Source organism: Dermacentor andersoni, chromosome 9 (assembly GCF_023375885.2).
Source record: "Dermacentor andersoni chromosome 9, qqDerAnde1_hic_scaffold, whole genome shotgun sequence".
Taxonomy (NCBI): domain Eukaryota; kingdom Metazoa; phylum Arthropoda; class Arachnida; order Ixodida; family Ixodidae; genus Dermacentor; species Dermacentor andersoni.
In genome coordinates this window covers 94,564,218-94,583,955 of record NC_092822.1, presented here as the reverse complement: position 1 = coordinate 94,583,955, position 19,738 = coordinate 94,564,218, and the positions used below count along the sequence as shown (strand labels likewise).

The 19,738-nt window shown below is 44.8% G+C and overlaps 2 protein-coding genes across 5 annotated transcripts in view; one reads left to right on the top strand and one right to left on the bottom strand.

Annotated features, from left to right (window-relative positions):
• Prim2 (DNA primase subunit 2) overlaps positions 1–7,214 on the top strand; it is a 44,354-nt gene extending 37,140 nt beyond the window's left edge. The window contains exons 11-12 of the mRNA XM_050176278.3: positions 830–958; positions 7,066–7,214. Of these exons, the coding sequence (XP_050032235.1) occupies positions 830–958; positions 7,066–7,094 (158 nt within the window). The 3' untranslated portion in view covers positions 7,095–7,214. The remainder of the gene's footprint in view (positions 1–829; positions 959–7,065) is intronic.
• Tdh (L-threonine dehydrogenase) overlaps positions 7,178–19,738 on the bottom strand; it is an 81,951-nt gene continuing 69,390 nt past the window's right edge. For all 4 annotated transcript variants that reach the window (XM_050176281.3, XM_072284250.1, XM_050176282.3 and 1 more), the window contains exons 6-9: positions 16,988–17,078; positions 14,101–14,367; positions 11,521–11,699; positions 7,178–10,531 (exon numbers count right to left, since the gene is read on the bottom strand). In XM_050176281.3, the coding sequence (XP_050032238.2) occupies positions 11,572–11,699; positions 14,101–14,367; positions 16,988–17,078 (486 nt within the window). In that variant the 3' untranslated portion in view covers positions 7,178–10,531; positions 11,521–11,571. The remainder of the gene's footprint in view (positions 10,532–11,520; positions 11,700–14,100; positions 14,368–16,987; positions 17,079–19,738) is intronic.

Sequence of the window (19,738 nt, the reverse complement as noted above, 5' to 3'; positions counted from 1 at the left end):
GTCTGATGTCGGCCAATCATCCAAGACTGTAGCGAGGAGCCAACAGAAATGACAGCGGTACGATGATGACATCACTTTCAGTATGGCCCACATATTCAGCTTGACAGCAGCCAGCAGCGGGAAAGTTGAAAAAGACAAAAGAAATCTTTGCTTTAAAATTATTCTTTCTTGACATTGCTGCCAGAACGCACCTTGTCGCACGTCTCATCAAACATGGTAGTACCGTTAGCAAAAGTGGTTACCTGTAGCAATATCTAGCATGCTCAAGTGAAATGAGTATAGATTGACTATGCAGGGGGTTTAGTTCACCCGAAGCTCATGGTCCACTGCATTTTCTCTATGACCACTGAACAGAACTGGCAAAAACAGATCTCGTCCACAAACGTAGGCACCACACCTGAAGGGGGTGATTTCATGGGTTCGGGGGGTATAATAGCCACTCACTGTGTATGACACTAAGCACCGGCATGTTCACAAACCATGATGCCTCCTTGTCTTGGCTTTCGATGGCTTGCAATGGCTATGGTGTTCTGCTGCTGAGGGTGAGGTTATGGGTTCGATTCCCGGTTGCTGCACCTGCTTTCCAGTGTGACCGAATGCAAAAACACTCGTGCCCTTAAATCTAGGGTCATGTTAATAATGAACCTTGAAATCAAACCCATAGCCTCACGCATAGCTTGTGTGTTGCATTAGTACATTAAACTTCACAATTTGATTCGGTTTCATTTTCTTTCAGAAAAAAATCACTAGTGGAACCTGCTACATATACGGTATATGTATGTATATATCTTTTAGCTGTTATTGACAAGAGTGGCAATTTTGTCTGCAGGTTCCCTGAGAAATATTGAGACGCAGAAAGCAGTGGTGTATTCTCAGAAGAGTGGGAAAAGTGTGGAAGACTTCGATGACAACATGGACGACTGCCTGGAGGAGATGCTGTCCAGTGCCGAGCAAAAAGGTGAGTAAGGGGTGCAAGAGGAATGGGATCAGTTTTTTCAGCTCAAACCAGTTATGATGTAATCGCTTAGCGCAGGACCAGGGATAATAGGGCTTTATGACTCCCGTTTACCCTCCCATGGAAGTCAGTGCGCATACCACTTATAGTGCAGCTGCGATACACGAAATAATACAAATCATAATAAAAGTGCCCGCAGATGAGCGAGGTGGCGAGCGCACTTCTCAATGAGGAGTGTCCGCAGCAGAGGGAGATAGTGTCGAGGGAAATGTGGAAGCGGAGGACACATGAAGCAAATGCACTATGAGCAGAAAAAGAGAAAAAGAAAGAAACAGTGTGCCTACCGTGACGGCAGTGCACTTGAAATGTGGTGTAAGTCAAGTGGTATAGACCTTTTACAGTGCTGTACCCGTGGGCTCATAATCGCTCAGGTGACGACATCTGGCATTGAGTGCATTCTGACTGGTGCATATACTCGCTTGTTTACAATGGCCACGGTAGGTACAGGAACAGCTCAGGCAGCCGCTATTTCAGTCATCACAGTGAGCAGTGAGTGGGTAGATAACATAGGACATTGGCCAAAGCTGCCAAGGCAGTGTAAGTATGCCTTTCATTTATCTGTTCCGTCTGCACTGCAGTCTTAACAGTGTGCAAGCTTACCGGCTGAAGGCGACAAATTTAGCAGCCTGATGCTTGCTTTTATCCTTTATAGTCTTGTCTTCACAGTGGTAGATTTGTAAGGCTGTTAAGGCATGCATCCATTGTAGTTGTCAACGGTATGAGGAACAACTTCCTTCGTGAATAGGCATGTGTGCAAGCGCAGAAAATGCCTGTTTGCCACCTGCTCTGACTACGTTGGTTGGTTCTGACCATGTAATTATTGTCGTCGGTGCTGATCAGATATCTCAGGAATAGTTTCCTGATTACTTACAGCGCAGATTAAAATGTATCCATGTGCACATGGCAAAAATATTGCAAGGGTGAGGAGGACGTAGCGCTGACTTGCATGCTTATTGAAGTTCAACAATCTGTGGTATTTTGTACCAGCGGTGGCAGCAAGGCTGTGTTGTTCCGGCAGGTGTTGTTAGTGTGGCAGCCATTGCCGGCAGTTGGCTATTTAGTGCTGGCACTTCAGCCTGTCATGCTCGCGTTGCAGGAAGGTGCACGTGACAAAAGTTCTTAAATAAGGGCTCTCCTTATGCAGCTGAGGCGGATGAAGCTCACACACAGTACATCTCATCCCACACGTTCAAGTCTCTGTCACAGTTCTTGCAGTTCACGACAGAGCACACCTTCCCTCTGTTCTTCCACATTTTGGATAAATAGCACTAAACGATTCCGGGCCTCTCCACGGAACGTTGGTCGAGCAATGGGCAGCATCTGACGCCGGCCTTCTTTAGATTCAGCAGGCATTCAATTCCAATGGGCCTGTGGCAGCCCCTGGGTGTGCAGTCCACAGACTGCTGGCTGTAAAAAGTCTGTAAGGCATCCTATGGGAGCATGACAAAAGTTGTGAATGCACAGCAGTTGCCTAGGCGATGGAGAAGCCACTGCATACTGATCATGGCATCTGAGATTGGGCAGTTCATGGCTTCTTGGTGAACATTTTTCGTATGTGTGCAGTTTTTGAGAATTGCCAATTTTCTTATGGTAGTGTGGATGTTCACAGCTCTGGCGTCTTACATTAGGAGTGGTCTGTATACTGTATAACTTTCCGTTTAGTAACAGTTTCAGCGCACTAGAAACATTACAGACTTACTGCAATAGACTGATCTCTCCTGACTTTAAAAACATGTAAAATAGAACTACATTTGCACCTCAATATAACGAACAGGGATATGACAAATTATAGGATACAATGAAATTTTTAAAGATCGGTTGGCCAAGCTTTTCTTTTTTTCAATGTGTAACCTACATTACTATAACAAAACGGAAACTACAGTGAAGGTCGATTTTATTATTGCAGATTCCAATTCTTAGAGACTTATTTCTAAAGAAATTTACCACAATTTTTCTAGGATGACCGTAAAGTGATGAAAAAATATTTTGCATTGGTATATATGTACTCTTCATTCATGAATAACAACAATAATAAAGGCAATAAACTTATAAGAATTAAAAAATCGATGCATTGTTATACACATAGTTCAAGGCCTTGAACATGCGCACACAAGAATGTTTCACAAGACTCAAATGTTCCTGCTCTTGCACTAATATGTACATCCATAGCTTAATCGAACTGCGTAGGTGCACGCTCTCAAGAAAACTGTCTGGTTGTGTGCCTTTCAAAAAATTAAGACGTGTGACAAACTTCCGCTAATCTTCATCTTATCGCCAACCAGAGGTAATCAGTTTTCGCGAGTGTCCAAAAAAAGAAAAGAAGCAACGGAACCGCATGCACGGCGGCATCCTTCCTATGCGCACCCCTGTGAGCACCAAACGAGCTAGAAAGAGGCGGTTGCCCTTTGAGCGATTAGTAACAAGATAGCCATCAGTTTTGCAAGTGCAAGAAACCGAAACCGCCCGCCCGCCCGCCAACTCGCGAGCGGTAGTATATAGACGCGCGGGAGCGAACTAGCTTTAAAACAGACTATGCAAAGAAAACCGAGAGAGGGAGGCACGCGAAAAAATTTCCTGTATTTCCACATAGTGGCAGCACATGACAGAAAAGAAAAAGTTAGGAAATTCGCGCACTTTTTAAACGTACAGACAGCGCCGTAAATATACGGCATCGACCATTTTTGGACTTGTTTGCAGCGCCATACATTGACGTCATTGACCCTCAAAGGGTTAATTCAATATCCAATACACTCGAACCTCACTGTAACAAAGTTGAAAGGACAGCCGAAATTACTTCGTTATATCCATTGTTGCTATATACTGCAATATATGTCCAATGGGGCGCACAACTGTAAACATGTAAATAAGAAAACAGCGTGCGGCAGCGGCAGCTTATTTGCCAAGTATACTTCATAGACTTTTTGAGTGAGAGCTGCCTGGGCACCGCTGTAATCTGCAGTGGAGAGTTGTGAGCGAGATTGGGCGTGTTCTCAAACAGCACTTTGGGAGTAATGGCATCTGTTCTAGCTCTGCAGCATAGACAGCGTAAAAACATACAAAATAGGCGCACCAGCCACATGTGCATGCACACAAGCTTTCCATCAACATTAGAAATTGTGGCCACATCCCCCTCCTTTGGCCACTCATAAAATGGCTTTGCTGCGACGTCTGTGATCTTCGGATAGTAGCTGTAGCGTCGAACATGCGGAAAAGCCGCAAGTGCCAATTGTCAGACATGATAATGTTGTGATACATGATAGTGAGACACGATATCATCTACTACTATGACCTTCCAGCTGTCAGTGAATTTCATCTGTTACAAATCTTGCCTGGAGACATTTCTTCTATCCTTTGTATCAATAAAAGCAGACAAACGCAGTATAATTCTAAAATGATTGATTTTTCTGTGGTTTTCGATGTGTTCACAAATCTGGGCTGAATGCGCAAACTCTGAGGATAATGTTTTGGTACGGGAAAAATATTGACTATATCTTACACTTGGTCCACTTCAAAAACCCCCTGGCATTTCAATAATTTTTGCAATATAGATGATTGCTGTTGAAAAAAAAAGAGTAGGAAAGGGAAATAGCTGTTCTGCTTCCAAGTACAAGGTCACTGGTTCGATTCTCAGCCTCTGCAGCTGCATTGTAATGGAAACTGAATGAAAAAGAAAAATGCTAACATGTTTCAGATAATCTAGAGCCTCTCCCATTGTTTGTTGCTTTGAAACATTAAATCCAGTAAGTCAGTCAGTCAATCAATCAATCAATCAGTCAATCATGGGCACCATGGAATGCTTCAGGCCTGTGAGGCATGTTAGTTTTCGCTTGTAAAACTCGCTTGCTATAGCAGATGAAATAGATGCTTTTGTAACAGTACTCACCGTTACACATATGTGTCCTCAGTGTGAGATTGCACCCTTTTAATGAGTTAAACTTGTAACCTGGCTTTAACGTAAGCATGCCTGCCAACTCTCTTGAATTTTTATTGCAAATTATATGGCCCATCCTGGCGTATCTCTGTCGTCCCCGTGCTTCATATGTTGTACGTGCAAGTGAAAGTATGCAAGGGTAAGCCAACGATGGTGGCTCGGTCTCGTGCACGCAAGGGAGGAAAGCAAGGAGGAAGGCACCAGTGGGAGGAGAAGGTATTCTAATTTGCCAGCTGCTGTGTATGGTGCAGCGACGGGGGCTCGATTTTGAAAACGATCTGCGGTGGGGGCACAATGCGCTGAGTGCTGATAGCTTCGTGCCCGCTGTATTTTCGCCACTTAGTTCACGTTGCAATGAGAGGCAGCATGAAGGTCAACTCGCTCAATGCTGCTGCCACGCTTTCTCAGTCCTGCATTTTGACGGCGAGTTCCCACGGTCGAGCGAGATGCATTCATGTTTGCTTGTGCACACGTAACACCGGGCTTGTTAATTTAGCTTGTAAGCTAATGTTTACATGAGTTTATGCAGCCAATAAAACTACTAGCCTTACTTTGTATAGCCGTCTTAATTTGCTGTCACAGTCGATGCTTCACCTTTCAGGCGAAGCATCGATTGGTGTCATAGCATGGGGCAGAGTAATGTTGAAACAATAATGCGTGCAACAAAGAAATTGTTATGGTACCTGTCCCACCTTCTTCTGGTAGAACAAGATGCCATGGAACAGAGGGGTACTTGCTCCGAGCAAGTTTATTCAGGCAAGCTTCTGGAGTGCATGAAATCGGCAATAGCAAAGTCGCTAAAGATGAATGTGGTCTTGGGAACAGTGTTTGTGTTGCCCTTCAGTCTCTCCTGTGCCGAGAGTGTTGCTTATAGTGAGCCACATCTAAAGATAAATTATCGGTCATAAAATGCACGTGTCCTATAAAAGGGGTACACTGAGGGCAATCTTTCAAAAATTTGTGTATTTTTGTCATATCTTGGTTTGTCATATCTGTGACGTTTTTACAAATTTTGAAGTTCACAAGTTGGCAGGTATGCATATAAGGTGATGTGTACTACAGGCGTTCTTAACGATCTCATCCATCTATTTGCAAATGGATATAGTGGAACCTCGCTTATTTGTTTCTTAGGGGGCCACAGAAAAAGAACACACAATCCAGAGAAACATGACCTTCGATAACTCTTGCGACAGCATTACTGATGAAGCAAAAGCCACTTTTATCTTAATCTGAAGTTGAACAGCAAGACAACAAACTGTTGAAAACTTCCCGATTAGAGCTCATTACTGCTGCCTTGCAAATAAATTGAACAATCAAATACCTTTTCTCTCTTTTTTTTAGCTGTCATATTAGCTATTCACAAGGTTAAGCTCGAGAGTTTTCATTTGGCGCCCATAACAGCAGCCTCTAATCAAGCACGAGCAAAGTTTTTTTTAAGTTTACTGCAGCCTTGTACATAAATGTAACCACATAAGCTGTATCAAGGCCATGAGACAGCATCCGTTAACGTGGATTTGAGGCGACGCCTTTTTCCTTTCTCCGCCTCTTCTCGACTTTTGGCTTTGTGAGCTGTGTTGAGATCAGCAAGCAGCGATGAATCAAACATGGTGATGGCAATACTTCTACACTGCACAACAGGTTCTGCAAGTGACCGTCTTCAGCAGTGACATGCTGTGGTAAACATAAACATCACTGACGGATGATGCTGCGTTGATGGTGCATCGTTGCACTCCTTGGGCACAACAGCGGGGAAGAGAAACGTAACTGTAAGCTAAACAATAATGGTGCTTCAAAGTGTAAGAACTGGAAAAATGCAACAAGAAAGTAATCAAGGTTCTACTGTACCTGACAGTTCTCTTGGGTACTTCTTGAAATTGCGTAAAAAAGAAATATTCCAACAAATTGTTTCTTTATTACGTGATGTCGTAGCTTCTAAGGAAGCACGAATAAACTGGGATGCAATAAAAGTGAAATTACTGCTGTTTCTATTTTGAGCTAAGTTTATATGAACATCTCAGCATTTACAAGAGCCTTCTAAGACAACAGCATTGTTGATAAGTTTGCAGTCAGTCTCTTGCATCTGAGTAATTCCAGGAATTGTCTTCCTCCCATGCTACAGCTCAAGAGGAATCCATGATGGAGTCGTAGCACTGGCGCAGTGCTCCGCTGTTCCAGCAGTATTTATTATGTACACAGCCGTGAGCAAACCATAAAAAGAAGAGAAGACGAAGAAGAGTTTTCAGCAATTTTTAATAAATATTCTGTTTTTAACAATCCATTCCTTCCTTCGAAACAAAAATGAAATAGGGAGCAAGGAATGGTGAAATGTCCTTCCCTTTGTCAGTGTATAAAACAGGCACAGCAGAACCCCATTAATACAGCCTTCTTGGATACTTTTTCTTTTCTTTTCTTTTTTTCCAGTTATATACCATCGCTGAAGGTTGGTCTCTGCTGTGTTTAAAAGTACCAACAAGAGACACTGACTTGGTATTGACTGGTAGATTATTCTTTAAAAACTGGGGTTGTGTTGTCTACCAATCATTTTCGAGAATATCTACTTGGCATAGCTGATTAGTCAAAGTGGAATGTGTATCGCTCCATCGAGGAATCGCATTGGGCACTACATCCTGCGAAAGTGAACGTATCCCCGAAAGCAATCAAGCAAAAGTTAAACCTCTCATCCCGAGTTAGCTGTGCATTTGTTTTTATAATCCATTTAACAGCATGTTACCATAATGCATTTACTACATTCTATTCATGCACTCCTGTGGAGCACATATTAAAAGGGTTTACTGTATTCGATGACATGCTGCAAGGTACTCTTGTTCAAAACAGTGAAGCGCTTGTGCATAATCATGTAAACAATGACTGTAATGTGCGCAGTCTTGTCTGCTTGGTGTTTTCATCTGTCCTTATTTTATAAATCCATAGTCCATGCAGTAACAGCATACAATTGTTGTCATCAACAAAGTGTCACGCTTTCAAAGGAGAAATGACTGTTTGGCTATGTCATTCTTAAGGCAGTGGACTTTTCCCAATATCGAATAAAATCAGTCCATTGGGTGATTTGGTTTAGGATGATGAGATGTAGAATGCACATTGTAACAAGGATGCAAGAGAGATGCAACCTAGAGACAAATAGATCACTCCTTGTTTGTTATCTTCTGTCTAACTTGTGCCCTCTTTTTAAGCTGAACATTTTATGTCTGAGTCTGTTGCTCTTAAGTACAAGGGATGCGAGTCTCTAGCAAGACATGACCTGATGTACAATGAGAAGTGTTTTAGCATTTGCATTCTGCAGCTTTTCAGCACTGCACCTAGCATGCTATCCTAAAAACCCTACAGCCTGTTCTGTGAACTGCGTCGCACGAGGATGGTCAACTACGATCGGCAGGCGTGTTAGAGGCCCACTGATTGAAAGTGCTGAAACAGGATTGTGCTGTGTCAGGTTAACTGAAAAGCTGTTCAATTATTACTTTTTTTCACATGATTTGCGATATTTCAAGAGTGCCGCCTCAATGAGCAGTTCATTTAGTTCAGTGTGCAATGCAGTACAACATACTACAAAGCACTTAGTTATCACTACACATCGTGTCATGCCTCGCAGTGAAGTTGTTTGTGATCTGTGACGTGTTCTTTGCAGAAAGTACTTCATATAGCAGTTCTACAATGTGTGAACGCAAGTTTCGGTCAAATAACATTTGGGCAACTTTGTGCTTCCAGCATGTGACATTCTATGTTATTGGCCGCGAGCGCAACCGGTGGGCTGTGGCCACCGAAACATGTCGCCTTGCTCATTTAGTGGTAATAGTAGGCTTGTGCAAATGATCTATATATCCAATCGGGACTTCAAAAAAAGAAAAATGCTGCCACAGCGAACATGTTAAGGAAAGGAATCGTCACAAAATACAGCCATTGAAAAGCTCCTTGTACATAATGGGTAAGAAGCATCTAAAAAAAGCACTCTTTAAATCTACTCGTAACTAAAAAGATAGAGTTAACAGCTCATGCATTTGCTGAATGTCTTGAATTACAAGAGCCTGTAAATACTCGAACAACAATTCTAACCGACGCACTACATTGCTCTGTACAAAGGCAGAAATACATCTCTTCGAAAAGTTCACGTTGAACAAACATGCGCACACAAAGCTGTCCTCATTTACAAGTTTGAGTGCTGAAAAATTGTTTGAACTATGCACTGATAGTTGCTGCTCACCAAATGTGCTGCTATGTTTAGTTGCCGCTGACAATATGAACAAAATTTTGCCCATCACAGCAGTGAGGGTATGTTCATTTGAATAAATATCTGCTCCTATACGCTTATATCAACTCTATGTAATGTCTACAAGGAGAACTTTTTTTATAGTTCAGTTACCTCATAGCTTAAGCTTTTAAATTGCCTGTAAGGTAAACACAGTCAACACTTGTAACTTGACAGATGTCACACAATGAAAGACGTTTTTAAGGCACACACTTCTACAAAAAGCCACATTTCCTTTTTTCTTGCAAAGGTAACATGGCAATCGCAAACTGCTGAATGAGAAAGCTCATTGCTCTTTCACAGTTTTTGCATCACGAGAGAAGTGTGAAACATTCGGCTTGTCAGCACCTGTTTCCTGATCGCGACAGAAAAGCAACTGCTCTAGGTTTCAGGTTAGCCATGAGGTCACAAGCTGCGATGGCCAAAATGCATACAACTTTCAGTAGGGGATGCAGCAGTAGCACATGACAAAGTGAGGCTAGGAAAGAAGGCAATAGGTGTGTTGCACTCGTGAAGTTACATCAACAGTGGTTGAGCAAGGGGTGTCTTGGGCTGGAGCCAACGTTTGACAAAGGGACTTGCCATCATAGGGGCGCTGGCAAAAACTAGTCTCGTCAAAACGTTGGCTCTGATCTGAGACATCCCTCGCTCCACTATGTTGATCACTTCCACCTTCATGTAAACACTTGTCATCTGTTTTCTTGCTTTCTGCTTTCTATCCTTTTGCTACTTGTGTTCCAGCAGACATTGCCAAACACCGTTTGGTTACTGCATATCTAATGTGAATTAGTGAGAAGGCAAAAAAGCCATGCAATGCAATCAATGGGTACTAAAACATGGAGCACAGAGAAGCAGATGTTCTTGAGGTTTCATCATAATGCTCGAACTTTTTAACAGCATCGGAGGCCTTTGTCAGGGTTTTGTTTATCATGCCCACACATTCACAGGAAGAACCATGAAGTTGGTGGAGTAGTGCACGGTTACGATTTCTCTTGTCTGAAATCCAATGGCCAAGCTCACTGCTTCAGTTGCATTGCAAAGAAGTGCTGAGATGAACAGTGAATTTGACCCGCGGTTACTAGAAGTTGGCTACAGGCGTGTGCTTGAAGCATCAAAATGGTAATGAAGGGAGTGTTTCAGGTCAGGTCTAGGTGTTCAAGCTGCCTTTGTTAAAGCACTGTGTTGAATTAAGGACCCAGTTTGCAGCCAATCATGATTGCACTTTGATGCTGACGACAGTGGTGGACGGATGACGCGTGCGAGTCGTGAGGGAAACAGCGCATGCCCAGAACTTGCAGCCTCCTTTCTTTTTTCTTGGCATTCGCTGTAATTGAACAAAAACAAAAGTATGGTGTGAGTAGAGAACTAGGCGAGTTAAAATTATGTTCATTACGTAGAAACGCAAAGAGCGTGTGCAGACAAAAAGGACAACACAAGCACTATTGTAGAGTTGTTGGCAGTTTTCTTAATTTTTGTGCATTCCACTTTATACATATTTTTCATATGCCTGTGTTAAGCCTTCAGCTCAAAAGAGTGATGCTTTAGTCAGCTCTTCCTTTTGCATCCCTGTCTGTTCTTTGCTTTGCTACATGATATGATGTGAAAGTCAAGAAGGTGGATGAAAATGCTAAATGGTATTTTGCATCCAATGAAATCCAATATTGTCTTTGGCCCCTGGTGTAGCATACTGCTGGTAGTGTTTTCAGATGGCATTTCAAAGGCACTTATTTAATATAACAACACAAAGGAAGTCTATAAGTGTTTCAAAACACAGTTTACAGTAACAGTTTATTTGGCGCTTTCTTTGGACATATGTGTTGGGCTTCAGCTGATCTGATCTGATAAGAGATTTTTATCTTTAGAGAATGAAGTATATCATTTTTGGTGACACTTAAGTATCTTTTTCTATGATGCACTGGTGCATTTGAAACCTTTATGCACTTTTACGGTCAGATTTTTGTTCATTCATGCTTTTTTCTTTCTTTAGCAGCAAATGGAAAAACTACTGATGGCATTTCCAATGTATGGGTCTGCTGACATGCTGGAATAAGTGGTTTTTATCGGTTACATTCCCGCTGTGTCCTTACTGTAAATCAATACACCAAGCCATGGGAAGACAGTTCAGAATGCTGTTGTTCCTGGAGAAAAATATACTGTTTATAACAACTGTCAACTTATAATGTGTTAGTTTCTTTTTTTTTTTTTTTTTTCACTAAAAGTACCAAAAGTCCACGCTGCTATGGCAAAAAACACCATTAAAGTTTCATGCTCTGTGGATTGTCCCATCTTCTAAAGTTGCCCATTGTTACTCACCTGTTTCCAGAAGAAACAAGATGGCTATTTTTCCTAAGCTGGTCTCCTAGATCAGCGCTGATAGACGGTTCGGAGATTGTCCACCATAACTTTGCACATCTGAGCCAAATCGTAGGTGGGCTTCCAGCCCCAGTCCCGGCGCGCATTGCTGTCATCGAACACCTGCGGCCAGGAGTCAGCTGCAAGAAAGGGCAAAATTCAGTCTCTAACACTCATTATTAGTCCTTTCAACTGTACTGTTGCTATTTACATAAGTGCAAGATGGACAGTGGCTCCACCTATGCTATGGCAATCTCAATACGGTGGGAGAGGGGGGTAAAGCAATGAGGTGAGATTCTGGGGTATAAAAAATTTTTAAAATCTGCTCCACACAGAAATAGCCTTCAGGCACTGCCTTATATACATTGAACCAGAGGTTAAACATATGACTAAGTAAAATTTGCTCTGCTGATGATGCCTTTGAGAGTTCTGCCTAGATGGTTCATTATTGTTTCTTTCCAGATTTTCTGGCAATGGGAAATCATGAAATGAGATTGCAGCAGTGCCTATCATTGTTTTTCCACACTGCCTTCGTAGCAGGATGCAACCATGTAGGTGAAAACAGTTGCAGTCTTCTATTAATAGACTGGTAACTGTCAGTTATGAAGCTACCCTGTCCTTGCATACACTCATACCGATCAATAAAATATTAAAGGGCGGTAAGGGTAGATCTATCGAGTCCATCCTAAGTGTTAGCATGCTCTTTAAGTTAATTGTAATCGATCAATAAGTTGTCCATTAGTACAAGACATTGTGATAAATCAAATAAAAAGTGACACTTTTTATTGAAAGCAGAGCTTTTGTAAGCAGTGAGCACATGGCATAAATGACTACAGTTGCCACCAGATACCGGTTATTGAGATTGATAAGAAATATTACTTGATTAGCAAAGATAGAATTTCGTACAGTATGCATCGATGCTACCTTTTGTACCTCTAGCAAACAAAACGCACTTGCTGTGAAACCTTGCATGTAAAGCTTCTGCAAAGTGGGGTGTGTGTGCCTTAGGTGCCCGTTCCTGCGTCGGCGTAACCGAGCGAATGAGCGCAGCAAAGGTGAAAGCGATCGCGGAGTGCAGTCGGGGACGAAAGACGCGAGGAGCATGCAGTGGAACCATGAGGCGAAAAGCGGAGGAAGAAAAATGTAGTGTGGCGATGATGGCTAAGAGATGGCGCCAGACTAGCCCGCGTCGTCTGGAAGGTCTCTGCGGCGGCTGCTGTGAATCGCGCCTACACGTTCACCTACGCGCTGCCTCTCGCAATCTCCAGATGAGAGGCAGCCGCACCGGCGAATATAAAACCAAATGAAAACATCTATAGAGCTGCACTCAAATGTTACATTAGGGAGTATCACAATCGTCGGTGAACTTTTTTTTTAGACTACATATATTTTTAAAATGCTGTTAGCATACTGAACATGGTGTTTATGCCGAATTTCTAGGCGAGGCCGACATACTTTGCCACTAATAATGTGAGTTACAGAAGACTAATTAACAAGAACGTTTCATTACCTTCTCAGTTTAGAGCCTTGGAGGCAGTTACTTAAACGTCATGTTTGGAGGTAGTCATTTTATTGCACCCCCTTTTCTTTTAAATCTTGAAGATTGCACCTAATTCGCGATATTCAGCATGAAATTTCAACACTCAATCCAAGCAATATCGAAACCGAGGGCACCGGGAGCTCTGAGAAGGTGGCCTCACTGTGATGGATGGAAACGACCAGTTACAAAAAGCACGATGCTGTTTGAAACTAAATGTCGCAGCCAGTCGTGGCTGATATTGATGCGCATTTTGCGTAACAAGCATCTGATGCGATGTGCAGTATCAGTATTCGCTGTGACATGCTATCATTCAAACTTCATCGCACGCTTTGTCACGAGGTGTTTCCATCTGACGTAGCGGTGGGTCGCGCTTTGTTTCAATATCGGCCGTATTTAGCGCTGATATTCAATGATCTCAAATTAGGTACGATTTTCAAGGTTTACAAGAATGAGTGTGCATTAAAATACGACTGCCTCCAACTCTGACAGTGCCTTAGGGGCAGTTGTTAATAGCAGAAAGTTAACACATTCCTTCTAATTGGTTTTCTAAAACATGCGATTAGCTAGAGAGTATGTTTGTTTTGCCTGCTACGCTACGCTAATAGTCTATTTAAAATTATGTGTAGCTTAAACATTCTGTATAATGAGCCGTCTCCCTTCCCCTTACCCAATTCGTTAGGCAAGCCTCCAGTCCTAGCTCATTTAAAAGGGCCCACTGCTACCAACACATCTATGCCACTCAATGTACCGCATACTCTCACTTATTGTAATAAACATTCTGTGTGCTTTGGTTGAGGAAAATTACACAGGGTGTTAACAGCGCCACTCCTTTATGTCTGCGTCTGTGGGTATGCGTCAATGTTATAACACAGCTATAAGCAGCAGTGAAAACATAAAACCAGAACCTTTCCTAAGCATAGGTATGCTTATGCCGCACACGAATTTTAAGAAAGCATCTTTGCTTTTGAGTGCACCTTTGGCATTCTCAGTGCTGGACTCACCGATTGCTTGCCGCCCATCGGGCTTGTACTCAACCTCGAGCTCGGGCACCAGCTTGCGAACTTCCTGGAACAGCTCCTTGGGCGTGAAGTCCATAGCCGTCACATTGTAGGTGCGAAGCTTGAGGCTCTCGGAGGGTGCCTCCATCATCTCCATGAGAGCACGCAAGCAGTCCGTTATGTAGATCATTGGGAGGCGTGTGTCAGGCCTCAGGTAGCAGGTGAACTTTCCGTGCTTGAGGGCGTCATGGAACACTTGCACCGCATAGTCTGCGTCGCAGCAGGCGCCAGCGTTAGACAGGCAGAGAGAAGAAAGTCTTTTGTAGAACTGTCAGTCTGTTTCGCTTTAGAAGCTTTTGAATGCTCAATTATGACAAAGCAATGGCGCCTTCTTTTTTTTAAATTTTCTTTAAGGGGAGTGGAGGTACGGGGGGCCAGATCATGGCCCTCTTTCTGGATCCGCCAGTGCCATCAGGGCACGCGAGTGCATGGCTGCTGTCTAGCATGACCCCTTCTAAAGTAAGCACCCCGAATAACTAAAGCCCCTGGGCCTCCTCTCCTGGCCGCCATTGTAATCCGAAGGTGTGAAGCGGAGCTTTTCTGCACGTGTGCAATAAATGAATATGCAGGCTTTAAACACAGCGCAGCAAACAACCAAATACTGTTTTCAAGATGCATCACTCGATCATGGCAGTAGATGTCAGAGTTTAATGCGAAAATTTGCAAATTGCCTTTCTAATTGACTACATTTGGTGGAATATTGCGAGTGGAAAATTGAAGCCAGTGCACAAAGGATGACCATTTATTAGAAATGCTACTAGTACCAGCGTAGAGAGAGATGAGTACTCAAAATGTGCAGTGTTGCTGCCCTAGTTGGTGGCATTTCGTCTTTAAAGAAGGTAGCCCTGTTTGCGTCAACTCTGGTCAGGGTCGATAGGCCGCTATATGAGGTCGTTTATTGCAGCGCTATGTCATTTGCGCCTCTCTTACCCTCTGCGGCAGTTGCGGAAACAGTACAAACGTTAATTCTAGCGGGCTGTCATAGGCCTAATCCGTGCAAGGGCAGCACCCATCCAAGATTCTAGCAAAAAGAAAGTGCGGCCCTTACACGAGTATATACGGTATGTGCTCCGCCAGTATAATGGGCGCGTGGAAGAAGACGCAGCCGCCATATTTGCTTGCGTTTATGTAACGTTCCCTAGTGTTTATGATCTTTAAAATTTATGGCGCCAAACTACACGTACGCTTGCCGGCGCGCGAAAGCCCGCGCCTGGCGTTTGTCGCGCCTCGCGAGTAATGGCTGCTTGAACCTACAAGACGCGCGACAGCGCCCGCCCACTTGACTGGCAATTTTAGCCTGGGTAGACATCGCTTCGTATTTTTGCGAGGCAGTCGGAGCACCGATATTTTTATGCGAAGCATACTAGCCGCACAACCACGCTCTTCCTTGCTGCGCCGCGCGCGGCCGCGTAGCGTAGCTAGCACATGACGTCATAACAGCTGCAAAAGCGGAGGCTCAACTCGTGCGCTCGCTTGCGGCCGCGTAGCTACATAGCCGGGTCTCAGCTCCTGCGCTCGCCTGCGGTCGCACAGATGGTACTGCGGCCTAACTCCCACTCCTCCCGCTAGGGCACTGACGTCACAACAGCTGTAAGCCGGGCTCAACTCTTGCAAGATGGGCTGGGTGGGAATCGAACCAGGGTCTCCGGAGTGTGAGACGGAGACGCTACCACTGAGCCACGAGTACGATGCTTCAAAGCGGTACAAAAGCGCCTCTAGTGAATGCGGTGTTGCCTTAGAAACGAGCTGTTTCTAAGGCTCAGGCGTGCGTCGCTTGCTCAGGCGCACATTTCGTTGCCGCGCCGAACGCTGCGTTGCTCGACGCTCACCGCGTCCAATGCGGGGCGCGTAGTCGCTGCGCCGTAGCCCATTGTCTTACACCCCTTGGCGGGTCGACGGGAACGCTGTCGCGTTCCACTCTTGAAGGCGAAGCAGAGTAACGCATGAGTTGTTTCTTCGTCTAGCCGAACCAAATATAGCCAAGCAACAGCAGTTCACCAGGCTAAACAGTGGTTCAACAACTAAAATAAAGGCTAGTATGCTTCGCATCCTGGGCTTAACCTTAGCTAAGCCACAGCCATTTTTTCTCTGGCGAAGGGATCTGTGCTCGCGCCGCGCTTCGACGCGTACGATCTGTGCTGTACCGCCTGCGCATGCGTGAGGCGCGAGCTATCGCGCGTTGGCGCGCATACGTGTAGTTTGGCCTCTACGTTCCAAAGCCCCAATTTCGGCCGATAAAATGTAACCGTTCCTGTCGTCGATCCTATTACTTTGTTGTCACGCAGCGTTCACGACCGGCCGATTCCGGTGCCGATAAGGGCCGAGCGCCGCTGGGAACACGGACAAAGCGTGAAAAGGCATAAAATTGAATTAGGATCGTTGCGTTGTCGTGGCCCTGGATGTCAGAGACGCCACTATGTATGGGTGACTAGAAGGCGTGGTAGAGGTATTTCAGATTAATGTTAGCCACGTGGTGTTTTTTATGTGCACTCAAAGCTAGTAACGCAAGTAATATTGCTCATTACAGTGTGAGTTGAGTGTGAGCTATCTTATTCCGGGGTACGAGCTCGACGCGCACCTGCGGCAACCAGTTCGACGCGCGTCGGCATCTCGTGCAGTTAACGAGATGTCAACTACTGGCGAGTCTGCCACATACTTTATTATTGTTGCTCTCTCTGAGCCATTTGGCAAGACGCAGCAGCAGCCACGGTCAGCAGACTCTGGGAGGGTCCGCTAAGAGAAACCTTAGCTTTACGAGCGGAAAGGTAATGGACGCACACGTAAGGCAGCAGCGAAGCTATAGAGGCGACCGTGTAGGGGGCATACGTACCTGTGGTCCCGCCTCCGGGCTCACTGTCGTACGAGATGACACCCGGAAACCGAAGACACCGGAAATCCAGGCCGAATTTGTGGTGGTAGTACTGCGTACCATGGCCATGCTTAGAGATTCAGCAGTGCACGGGTGTTGTGGTTGCTATGCATGTAGTGCACAGGTATAGTTGAAAGGTTTGATTTTCACGAAGAAAGCGCTAATTATGTAAATGGGTGCGCATGGGAAACAACTGAACAAAGCGGGAAAATGGCGTTCCCTATAATTCAAGTGTCCACAGCCGAATTTTTTTAAAATACAACTCCTCCCGTGAAACGTACGTTGTGACAGAACAATGTATTTGCGTATTAAATATATGCTTTGCGCTCTTCGTCCTATATAAAAGTTTCGCTGCTCGTGCGAATGTGGGCGTTGGTCGCGGGCACTACGAGGCTCGCATAGCTCACATGCTGTAGCGTAATGTACACTTCACTATTCTTGTACAGGCTTCATTCTAGCAAGCTCTGTTCTAGCACACTACCCTTAGTTTGTTGTAGTACACTTTACTATACAGCGCTGCGTATACGCGTCGCCTCCGTTCTCTATACGGAGCCACACGACCAAACAACGAGCGCTCCCTAAATATACTCAAAGCGCAGCACTCCTTTAATAAACCTAATTGACTCTTTCTGCCCTTTTAGAGCAAGTGGTTGTCTTTCGTTTCTTTCTTTTCTTTTTTCTTTGTCCGTCTTTCGTACTCCAACGGACGCACTTGCTGTCGCGCGAGAACCTTTGTGGTCGGCGGTTGCACTGCGTGTCACGTTTCTGCACCGCTGAACGTTTATCTCGACTTCTCGTTCAAGCTCTCGAGATGTGCTCTTCTTCCGCGGAAAAGGGCGCACCACAATGCCAAATCCTCGCAAACCTATCTTGAGACTAATTTCACAGTTACTAAATGGCCACTCAGCTGCTGCGGTAACCTGTAGTCCGGAAATCAAATAGTCGTAATTTCTTTTTGTTTTCCTGACTGATATCTCATCGCTCTTATATGGCCAGTTTCGGCGGCGCCATCCTGACGAAAAGATGGCGTCGGATGATCTGCTCAACGCGCCTTTCAGCTTGACCTGCGGGTGACGTCATCTCCTGGTACTGATAGCGAAACGACGGTATATAGTTCTTCGACCGGAGGCGAGTATTTGTTCCTTTTCCAAGCTGGCTGCGGCAGGAGAGATAACGACGCTCGCCTAGTGCCTTTGTCCGTCCAACTAAGCGGTACTCTACACAATTAGGCGCACTTGTCGCTTTGAATGTGAGTGCGAGCACAGACACGTCCGCGTACTGTGCCACCATCTTCGACTTTTTTTCTAGTACCTCTCGGCTAGGCTGGCTAAGTGAATCTGAAATTATTTAACGAGCTTTCCTATTAACAATTTAGAGCTCGAAAGTTTTTCGTTTGTTGCTTATTGAATAAGCAGCGGCCTCTGTATATATATTATATGGTCGACTCCCGTTTGCCTAATTCAAGCTCGCTGAAATAGTCCTGGTAATAAACCAAACATTGGCAAGGAAGAGAAACTCGTTTAGTTCGAACTCGAAAGCAAGCCTCTCCGGTTAATTCGACACGTGCAGACCCGCATGCAGCGGTTACTGTAAGCTTGAAAACAAATTCAGCAAACAATTCTACTGTTTCCCTAGGCTAAAGCTGTTTTACATAAACGCTGTTTTTTTTCGTTTTTTTTTTTTTAGTGACCGGCGTTGAATCCGCCCGTGAAGAATGTGTTGCCTCCTGTTTCGTGTCGTGTCTCGCCGAGCCAGTCTTTAAACATGTCGCTGCTCTTGGCCTTTGGTTGAGTCGCCGCTTCAAGAGCAAGAAACAAAAAGACATTCCAGACTACTTCAAGCATTAAAATGAAAAAAAAAGGTTTAAGTTCGTTCATTTTGCTGGCATTGGATAATTTCTACCTTTCGGATAATTTGACCAAAATTGTGCGTTCCCGTAGAGGTCGAATTAACGGGAGCCGACTGTATAACATGCCATTCATGTTATCTCGGTAGACCTCGGTAAACCATTGCCATACATCGCTGCATTAACCACAGCCATCCTCCCCTATGTGTTTACGACCAACATTGCGCAACCAAGCGTGCGCGCCGCCTCACCCGCGCAACCATGTCCTCCTCCACGCGCTCGCTATTTCGTCGCCTTGTGTCGCACCACTACGCAGTTGCTCCTTCCCCGCACTGTTGCTCTCACCCCGTCAGTTGCTCCGCCGACTTCACTCCCCTATACGTCACCGGAGGCCACGTTTTGATCTCTACGTCACACGAAAGCCCTTACGAGTACGCAATAGCATCTTACGCGTATTTGTGCCAGGACGCGGCCCATCGACGCCCTCGAGCACGCTGCGTCAGGTCGTGTAGTCCGGTGTCAGCCTATGTTCCGCTTCCCTGGTTACAAACTCTGGTGCAAGGTTATGACGAGCCAGTTCTTGTGCTATCTCATTAAAAAAGTCGATCATTCCGTTGTGTCTGCGGTAGGCGTAATAAAAAGGCGTTCTTGCCAAGGAAAGGGAGCTTATTGCAGAGGGAGCTGCGCGCAGCGTGGTCCGAAGTCATCTCTCTCTGGTTCTCTGTGTCTCGGGAGCCGCTGACGGGGAGAGAGTGCGTCGGTGGTGGCTAGCGCGAGCAGAAAGAGGTAGACATAGCAGTCTCGTAGACACAGCGCATTCATATTACAAACACAATTAACAGAACGCCGACTAGGTTGTTGTCAAA